General features: G+C 45.4%; 1 protein-coding gene across 1 annotated transcript; it reads right to left on the bottom strand.

Annotated features, from left to right (window-relative positions):
* Window positions 1-2,588: 2,588 nt before the first annotated feature.
* On the bottom strand, window positions 2,589-7,483 carry LOC109567489 (pancreatic trypsin inhibitor). Its single transcript, XM_019972472.2, has 3 exons — window positions 7,295-7,483; window positions 3,618-3,809; window positions 2,589-3,167 (listed from the first exon to the last, which is right to left on the bottom strand). Exons 1-3 carry the CDS (start codon window positions 7,392-7,394, stop codon window positions 3,157-3,159), a joined length of 303 nt encoding a protein of 100 aa, XP_019828031.2. The 5' UTR covers window positions 7,395-7,483; the 3' UTR covers window positions 2,589-3,156.
* Between the last annotated feature and the right edge of the window lie 2,496 nt (window positions 7,484-9,979).

Genomic DNA, 9,979 nt, shown 5'->3' with positions numbered 1-9,979 from the left:
CTGGAGTGACTTTCAGTGTAAAGCAAGGAGGTATAGCTACGGGTCAACATTCTTGAACTCCATGGTTACCACAAATCAAAAACAGAATAGAGTCACAAAAACTAAAAACAAAGGAACTTAAGCATCCTAAAAGAAAATCAAGAAACCACAAAAAGAAAAACAAAATGAAGAAATGAACAGCGAATAACTACAAAAACAACTGGAAAATGAGGATTATAGTGACAAATCATATAAACACACTACAGTTATTTTTCACGGATCTAAAACAAATAACCATAAAATTTGTACAGAACCACAAAAGACCCAGAGGTGTCAAAGTAATCCTGGGGGGAAAATACAAAGCTTGAGTCACGACTCTCCCAGACTTCAGACTATAGTACAAAGCTAAAGCAATAAAAGTATTTTATTAACACAGAACCAGACATAGAGATCAATGGAATAGATCAGAATAGAGAGCCCAGAAATAAACTCCTGCACCTAGAGTCACTTAATCTATGACAGAGGAGAAAGGAATATACAATGGAGAAAAGACAGTCTTTTCAGCAAAAGGTTTTGGGAAAGCTGAACAACTAAATGTAAGCCAATGAAATTTGAACACTTCTTCATATCATATACAAACATAAACTCAAAATGAAATAAAGACCTTAATATAAGAGAGGATACCATAAAACTCCTAGAAGAGAACACAGGCCAAACATTCTTGGACATAATCAGGCCAATATTTTCACGGATCAGTCTCCAGTGCCAAAAGAAATGAAGGCAAAGATAAACCAATGGGATCTAGTGTGAAGTGAAAATTGCTCAGCTGTGTCTGACTCTTTGTGACCCCATGGACTATACAGTCCATAGAATTCTCCAGGCCAGAATACTGGAGTGGGTAGCCTTTCCCTTCTCCAGGGGATCTTCCCAAGCCAGGAATCGAACCAGGGTCTTCTGCACTGCAGGTGGATTCTTTACCAACTCAGCTATCAGGGAAACCCTATCTAATCAAACTTAAACTTAAAAGCTTTGGCAGCGAGGAAGAGATCACTGACAAGACAAAAAGACAACCTACCGAATGGGAGAAACTATTTGCAAAATACGTGACCAATAAGAGGTCAATATCAAAAGTGTACAAACAGCTCTTGCAACTCAACATTGAGAAAGCAAAAAATCCAATTTAAAAATTGGCAGAAGACCTAAGGAGACATTTTTCTAAAGAAGACATACAGATGGCCAACAGGCACATGAAAAGATAGCAACATTGCTAATATTAGAAGAATGGAAGGGCTTCCCTGGTAGCTCAGCTGGTAAAGAATCCACCTGCAATGCAAGAGACCCCAGTTTGATTCCTGGGTTGGGAAGATCCCTTGGATAAGGGATAGGCTACCCACTCCAGTATTCTTGGGCTTTCCTCTTGGCTCAGATGGTAAAGAATCCACTTGCAATGTGGGAGACCTGGATTCGATCCATGGGTTGGAAGATCCCCTGGATAAAGAAAAAGCAACCCACTGCAGTATTCTTGCCTGGAGAATCCCCATGGACAGAGGAGCCTGGCGGGCTGCAGTCCATGGGGTTGCAAAGAGTCAGACAAAAATCAGTGACTAAGCACAGCATAGCACAGAGGGAGGGGACATATGTAAAACTATGGCTGATTCATGCTGATGTTTCACAGAAAACAACAAAATTCTGTAAAGCAATTATCCTTAAATTAAAAAGTAAATAAATTTAAAAAATGACAATGAGATAAAGCATCACATCAGTCAAATGGCTATCACTGGGAATTCTAGAAATACAAGATACAGAAGAGAGAGTGGAGAAAAGGAAAGTGCCTTGTACACTGTTGGTGTGAATGTATATTTGTGCAGCTCCCATGAAAATGGTATGGAATTTCCATAAAAAGCTAAATATAGAACTACTACATCATCAACTACTATATTATGCTGGGTATATACGTGGAAAAAAGAAACTTTAATTTGAATAGATACATGCACCTCAGGGTGCATAAAAGCCTCGTTTACAAATAGCCAAGACGTGCACAATGCAAGTGCCCATCAACAGATGACTGGCTTAAGAAATGTGGTATGAAAATAAGACTGGATTCACAGACACAGATAACAAATTTATGGTTATCAAAGGGGAAAGGAAGGAGAAGGAGTGATAATCTGGGGAAATGACAAGCACGGAGCCTGGCAAATGGCCGATGCTCAATAAATGTGAGCTTGGTCCTCTTTAGCTAGACTTGGAAGTCCCCTATCCCAAAACAGTGACAGGGAAGGGGGTTCTAAGGACAACTTGACAACTGAGCCTCATGCTCTTTCTTTTCTCCTGAGAATTCAGGGAAATAACACACCCCAAAGTTTGACCTGGCCCAAGAAGTGAAGGACAAAAGTTTTCTTGTTGAGGTGTCTCTCATCCAGTTTTTCATGTACACTGGCACGGCCATAAGAGGTAGATGTCAGTGTAAGGGGTTGGCTCCTTCTACTTGGTAGGGCTGAGTCTGAGGAGAGGTGATGGAGAGCTGCCCACCCATCTGCATAAAATGAGAAAGACCACCGTTTCCTATGGGTTAGTTCTTAGCTGCAAACAACACAATCCACTCCAGTTAGTTTAATTAAAATATGAATTTATTTAAAGATAAGGCCAGACTCTTTGAAGCCACAGACCTTCAAATCAATGTGAGGAGGAGGCTTCATCATGAAAAGACCTCTCCCACCACTGAGCTGAAAACTCGATGATGGAAATTCTACTTTCGCCAGTAGAGGGAGAGCAGTGATGGTGGGGTGGAGGATGAAGGTAAGGATGCCGTGAGGAGGAAGATTAGGACAAGAATCCAGATTTAAATCTCAGACTCTACAGATGCTCCAGTCATGGGGAACTTTGCTCCTGCATTCATTCATTCCTTCCTTCCTCCAATATTTCTGGACCTTCTCCTTTGTGCCAGAAATTGTGGGAAGTGTGAGGGACAAAGGGAAGATTTGCTTTCATGGTGCTTAGAGCAAACTGGATGAGATAGGGCTAAAGTAAGTGGACCTGTGGAGGAAGGAAAGAGACAGATTTCTGCTGAGGAGGGGAGGGTTGAGAAGAAATAAAAGGAGGCTGAAATTTTTCAGAAGCAGATAGAGGCCAGCCTTGGGTGGGTCCTCCTCATACTTCAGCATCTCAGGGGAGCACAGTTCACAGGTTCTCTGTAAAAAGAAAGGAACTTGCTGAATGACATCTCTGAAGGCCCAGACCTGGACACTGTCCACCCTGACAGGTCCTAGACCATCCCAGAAATGTGCAACCACAGTCCTCCCAGGACCAGGATAACCAACAATAAACAAGGGAGTTTTCCAGGCTGAGGTGGGGCACTGAGGAGCACTCCAGACTTGCTCTGCAGAGTGACTGACTCAGTGTTCCCATCTGAAAAATGGGAGCATGTGAGTAGGCTCAGATTATGATGACAGGGCTTCTAGGGGGTGGCCTTTCACCAAGCTGGTCCATGGAGGACATGCTCAATCCACGGATACTTCTGCAACTTCTCTTGGGAGGCAACAAGGGAAAAAAATCACTTTTTTGGAAAGGTGTGTGGCCTTCTGAGCGCCACCACTTTCCCTAGCCCTTCCCCTCTCCCTCTGCCCTGCCCCCTGTCTTACCCCGGGGCCCAATAGCACCACCACAGGTCCTCATGCAGTCCTCTGCGCTCTTGAAATTGTTTCTTTTAGCTCTGCAGCCGCCATATACAAAGGGCTGGCAGAGCCCAGCCTTGGCGTTGTAGAAGTATCTGATCATTCTGGCCTTGCAGGGACCCGTATATGGAGGCTCTAGGCAGAAGTCAGGCTGCTGGGCTGCAGGGATGGGAGGATCTCGGTTAAAGAGGGAAGGTCATCACAGCTCAGTCTACAAGATGAACAACGAAAACCACCAGTTTGTGATAGAGAGTGATGGGGGGTGGGCAGAAGTGTGAAACGTGAAAAGGCCTTTTGACACCCTGCTTTCCAGGACATTATTATTAATGTTGTTAGGTGTGACAATGACAGGGCAATATTATAAATAATTACATGCCATTGATGAATGTTTATGCATTAATTAGCATGATGCTACTGATGAGTTTCAAAAGTAACACAAAAGAGGGACACATATAAAAATACTCTCCATGTATAGAAATTACTGGAGCTGGACAATGGATCCACGGCTTTTTTAATACTATGCTTTCTATATATGTGTGTGGTTGAAACTTCCACCGTTAAGAAAGCATCACTGAGCCCAGTCTCATTCTGCTCACCTCAGGGCCAGCCAATAATCCGGAGAAGAGTTGCTGGAACTAGGAATAACATTTTTAATTGGAAATTGGGCCCACGGAGATGATAGCATGCTACTGTCTCAAGAAAACCATCTTCCCACAGTATAAATTCCTGTTCCTTTTATACAAAAGAACGGGAGGGCGAAGAGCCCACTGTGGCAACGACAGTGGCAATGGCTGAACTGGACCACCAAGGGTTGCTCATTTACAGTTATCCCTTGATGAAGGTGCCCACCTGGATGCCAGCCAATGGTTGATAGGCCTGCGTGACCCGTCACTATTACAAAAGTGTAAGGAAATCATGCCATAAATGGAGAAAGGCATGGTAGAAAACACACCGGTGTTTACTTTGGTTACCTCATGGAGACTGGAATAATAGAATATTGAGGAAATATTGATACTGTGACTTATAAAAGAAATATTAACTTGGTCTGCATCCCATTCCTGGCACAGAGCTCCTAAAACATTGGAATTTCCTAAGAGATGAGAGCAAAGGGGAGTCCTTTATCATGTGAGGGAGATGAGTTTTGTAAAGCCTCAAGCAAAGCCAAGAATGGGGATAAGTTGTCAGGTGAAACAACTGCCTGAGTTGGGTGTGGGAATTTTCATTCCTACTTCTTTCATTGTATCCACATCTCAGGAAGGGGAGAGGGATTGGAGGTTGAATCAATCACAAATGACTAAAGATTTAATGAATCATGATTTGTGATGAAGCCTCCCCAGATATCTTAATATAGCAAGTCATTCAGGTTATTCAAGAGAACTGGAATCAACCCAGGGAACAACACAGGTATATATTCTCCATCATAGCTCACTGGACCCCTGCAGCCGCCTGCCCAGGGGCCCCCTGTCCCTGCTTTTCGCCCCCTAGAGGCCACGCTCCACACTGCAGTCGCAAGGACCCTGTTAAAACTCCAGTCCTATCTCATTGTTCCAACGACCAGTCCCTCAGTGGTTTCCCAGCTCTCTCAGAGTCAAATTTTTATCCTTATAAAGTCCTAGAAGGTTCCTCATGACCTGCCCCCATGGCCTCTCTGCTTCATCCCCTTCCACTCCCCTCCCCTCACCCACTCAGCTCCAGCCACCCTGGTCCTGGCTGCTGCTCAAACACACCAGGCTCCTTTTTGGCAGCTTCTGCTTAATGTCTCCTCATCACAGAGGGTTTCCCTGATCCTCTACAGCATCCTGAATCCCCATAACTCACCTTCCTCATGACACTCATCATGACCTGGTATAGGAATTCCCCCCATCTTTATTGTCTGTATCCCTCTTAGAAGGCATATTATTTTACTACCTTTTGTTTACAGCTGTTTTCCTATATCAAGAAATATGCTTTTTAGGGACAAAAAGCATAAGTATTTCATGAATATTTATCAAGGGAATAAATCTCCCATTTCATCCTCATGCCAAGTGCACAGTCATTGAAAAGGCAGATATAATAAAATTCTTGTTAGTCTATTTGATGATGAGGCCTGCCTATATAATTATGAGTCTACTTCTAACTTTCTATATCTTGATAGGAAAATAAAATAATAGTCTGGCCAGGAGGAAAGAAGAATATCTTTGAGTTTTGATTAATATTGTACCAGCCTGGAAAAAGCAGTCTTGGCCCCACGAGCAAACTCATAGAAAAGTATTGCATTTCTTGCTCTTCCTGCAGTTGCCTTTGGAGGGAAGACACTCAGCTGTCACTCAACTCTCTGATTAATTTCATAATAGAGAAATGATCATATCTGAAAGATACATTTTTTAGAGGGGTGGTGAGAAAATGATCTACATTAGATAGATGAGTCTTTTGGACTAAAATATTTTGATGGGAAATGGACGTCATTGATCAGGAAAGTGTAAACTCTTCATACTCATGACTGGTAATCTTTTAAGAAACTCATGTAACCTGGTCCCCCTGTTCAGGTGAAGAAACTGCAGATGACTTGCCCCAGAACACACACCATATGAATGCTAGGATCAGGACAAGACACTATCCTGTTACAACCCATTTAATCAAGCAGAACAGTCAGAACTCCTTACCAGTTCTCTGCATTATCAGAATTCCTGGTAGAATCAGGTGAGTGAGTGAGAGAAGTCATTCAGTCATGTCTGACTCTTTGCGACCCCATGGGGTCCCAGGGTGGGGTTTGGCTCCCTGAGTTTCACTCACACTTCAAGGGTTGATAACAATTTCTGCGGTCACTTACACGTGTGATCAATTGGCTCTAAATTCAGAGGTTCCATGACCCATCTCTCATGTTCAATAACTTATTAGAGTCATTCATGGAACTCTAAAAAACCCTTTACTTACTGTCCTCAGTTGTTATAAAGCATAAAATGCAGGGACAGACAAATGGAGAAGAAATATCGGTCAAATGGGGACTTGGGGGTGCTGATCCTCCAGACCCTCTTAAGACTTTCCCCCTTCACAATCCCTTGATGTTTGCACCTCCCCCGAGGCTCTCTGAACCCAGTGTGTATGAGTTTTGATTAAGGATTGGAGGTAGGTAATTTGATAGAATCATTGGCCATTGTTGACTGAACACAGTACTTCTCCTCTCCCCAGAGGGACAGGGTTGATGGTTCTAACCCTTTAATCACCTGACAGCACGTTCTAGAATCCAGTCCCGTCCAGACACTATCTAAGGTCCCATCCTTCACTCATCTCATGACTTACAAAAATACAGTGAATTCCTAGCGTTTCAGGAGGCCTGGGGCATGAATCGAGACGAGGATCAAATATGGATTTTGTATGATGCTATGTGAGGTGCACGGGCAAGGCAGTGACCAGGAATAGAGAGTCTCAGAGATGAGGTCCCTGATCTGGTAGAGTCAGGTGGAATGCTTTTTTCCCCCAAAACTTAACACGCAATGATATTTATTGAGAGTCAAAAAATGTCCCTAGAATGAAAACTGCCCAATTTATAAGAAGAAATCCAGAGAGGGTTGACAACACTCACCCCACCCCTACTCTCCTGTGCCTTCTATGGACTCCCTTCCTCCCCACCCCAACTTTTAGAGGAGAGGTGAGCCAAGACTTACCTTTGGCCTGGTTGCTGGTGTCACACCCTGGAGTGCTGGCCGCCAGGGTGCCCAGGAGGACCAGAAGGGCTACTGAGAGGCAGAGCCGGCTCATCTTCATGGCCTTGCAAGGAGGGCTCCTGGGGAAAGCTGGGGGTTGACTGTGCTTTTCATACCCCAGGTGAAGGGTGGGAGCAGGAGATAAGGAGGGGAGAGGAAAGGCAAGATCTGGGGTCAGGCTTGAACAGTCTGTAATCTCCTTACAGAATCAGACTTCCTGTTTCCGCCTGCTAGGGCCAAATGCCCAGTAACAGCATTTCTCAGACTTGACTCTGCCTGTGGGTCTGGTGGAAAGACAGATTGTCATTCCACAGGTGGAATCTTGTCCAATATGGTCACTCAGGGAGCATCCCAGCACCTAGGGCAGGGCATGGCCTGTGATGGATGGTCTGTGAGTGGATGAGAGTGAATCAAAAGATGGATAAGTGAACAGCAGTATGTTAGTTGAAGTCCTCCTTTTCAGTCTCCTGCAGATTCATCACCTCTGGGCATCGGTGCCCCCACTATCACTTGACTCAGACTACAGAGACACCTTTCTGCGACTATTGAGGCAGCATCTCAGCTGCCTGGATGTATACTGCTTACCTGGCCCTCTTCCAGGCAGAGGCTGAGCTAGAGGAAGAGCTTCCGTATCTGTGGCACAAAGCCTGTTGTCTGGGAAGGAAAGGGAGTAAGGGGAGGGGGCAAAGGGGAAGAAGGGGGCTGAACATGTCTCCACAGCCTGGCCACCTGCTGGCCCTCACCTGGCTTCACACACAGGGAGGCCAGAGTGGACCTCAGGGGACCTTGGAAGATCCCCTTAACCACCCCCTTCCTCCTGCTCTCTCCCCAGGGGTTTTGGGACCAGAGCACCTCAGTTTGAGTCCCGGCTCTGCTTTTCTAACTTTGTACTTGAGGATATAAATCCCCCAGAGCCCCGTGTCTTTACGTGTGAGGTGAGATCAGCGCTGACCACATCACAGGGTTGCTGTGGAAGCAATGGAGGCAACAGACATATATATTCCTTCTCCCTGAGAAGTCAAAGCCCTGTGTAGTAATAGCAATAATAATAATAAGTAATTGTGACAGTTAACACCTAGCTCCTTCTAGATACAGGCATTATCCTTAAGCCCTTGCTGCATATTAACTTACCTAATCCTCACGGTAGTCTTAAAACAGGGGGTGAAGAGCTGTTACTATTGCTTCATGTTGCAGATGAAGAAATTGAAGGCAACAAGCAGTTAAGAAATTTGCTTAAAATCATACATGGTAGAGACAGGATTTGATCCCAGGAATCTAACTTCAAGTCTGTGCACCATGCACTCTGTTGCTTTGTAAGATGTAAAATTCAGGGCACATGTGAGGGGTGAGACCCACAATGTCTTCACTCATTCTCATCTAGTCACTCCCGGTTAGAGCCATGGTGCACCAAGCCACCATTACACAGTGACCTACCCAGACACAGACAAGCATCTTCGCACTAACACACACACACTCACTCACACAAACACACACACACACACTCTGTGCTTCGCTCCAGGGTCAAGGAGAAGGGAGCTGGGCTCAGCGTCCAGAAGCCCCAGGAGCAAGTCCAGCCAAACGTCAAGCAGGCACAGAGCTGGGTGATCGGCTGAGAGGACACAGGGGGCTGCCACCCTGCACAGACACCCTTTCCCTGGAGAAGGGCAGGAGCTGTCAATACTGAGCTGCCCCAGGACAGAAGGGCATCAATAGCCAGTAACTCACTAAACAAGCCACTGTGAGTGGAGGGTCTACTCTCTCCTGAGACATTCCACATGCATGATTTCATTTAGCCTCATGTCAATCCTACAACATCTGAGATTCTCATCCTGTTTTGTCAAGGAGAAAGCCGAGCCTCAAGAGGTGAAGTCACTTGCTCAGGACACATGAACAACAGATGGTACAACGAGGATTCTAGTTTAGAAAGCCTTCTGACCCTGCCCCTCTTCCTGCCTCAGTCTGTCCATCTGAGACCAGGGAGCAGCAGAAAGCCTACCTCCCACCCTAACAACAGAAAATCTTTCCTCCTTGCTCATCTCTCATCTATCTGTCTGCCTCTGGCTATCTCTCCCAGTGTCCTTCTCTTTCTGGCTATCCTCCCTCCATCTGGTCCAGGCTGGAGGCCTCTTGACCCAGAAGCTGCCCCTAATGAGGTATCTGTCTTCCTAAGGCCTCAGGCATCCTTGGAGAAATTACATGGCAGAAACATCACAGGGTGTGGGGGAACCTCCTTCTTTACACAAGAGCCCTGGCCCCACAGCTTGAACTTCCTGCTCCCCCCTCCAATTCCAACTCCTGAGAGGAGTGAGGCTGCCTTTAGCTTGCCTTTAGCACCTGCCTTTAGCCTCCCTGAGAAACAGATCCATCAGAGTTGAGTAATGTAGGTGTGGAGATGTTGGTATAATGAGGGACTTGGTGCTGGAAGAAGATCTGAGGAAGGCTTCTGAATAATTAAAAGCTAGCATTTCATTGGAGGTAACTCTCAGGCAGCCTCAGTTTTGATACCTCCTCTTATAGGGAGTTCACTATCACGTGGGCAGCAGGTGCCAGGTGACAGCATTCATCATGAGAACAATCCGTTGTCGCATTCAACCAGTAAAAACCCCTCCCTTCCCTCTGACCCAACCTTGTCCTTTCTGTCCTGAC

Source organism: Bos indicus, chromosome 13 (genome assembly GCF_029378745.1).
Source record: "Bos indicus isolate NIAB-ARS_2022 breed Sahiwal x Tharparkar chromosome 13, NIAB-ARS_B.indTharparkar_mat_pri_1.0, whole genome shotgun sequence".
NCBI classification, from domain to species: domain Eukaryota; kingdom Metazoa; phylum Chordata; class Mammalia; order Artiodactyla; family Bovidae; genus Bos; species Bos indicus.
This window is presented reverse-complemented; position numbering and strand designations above follow the sequence as displayed.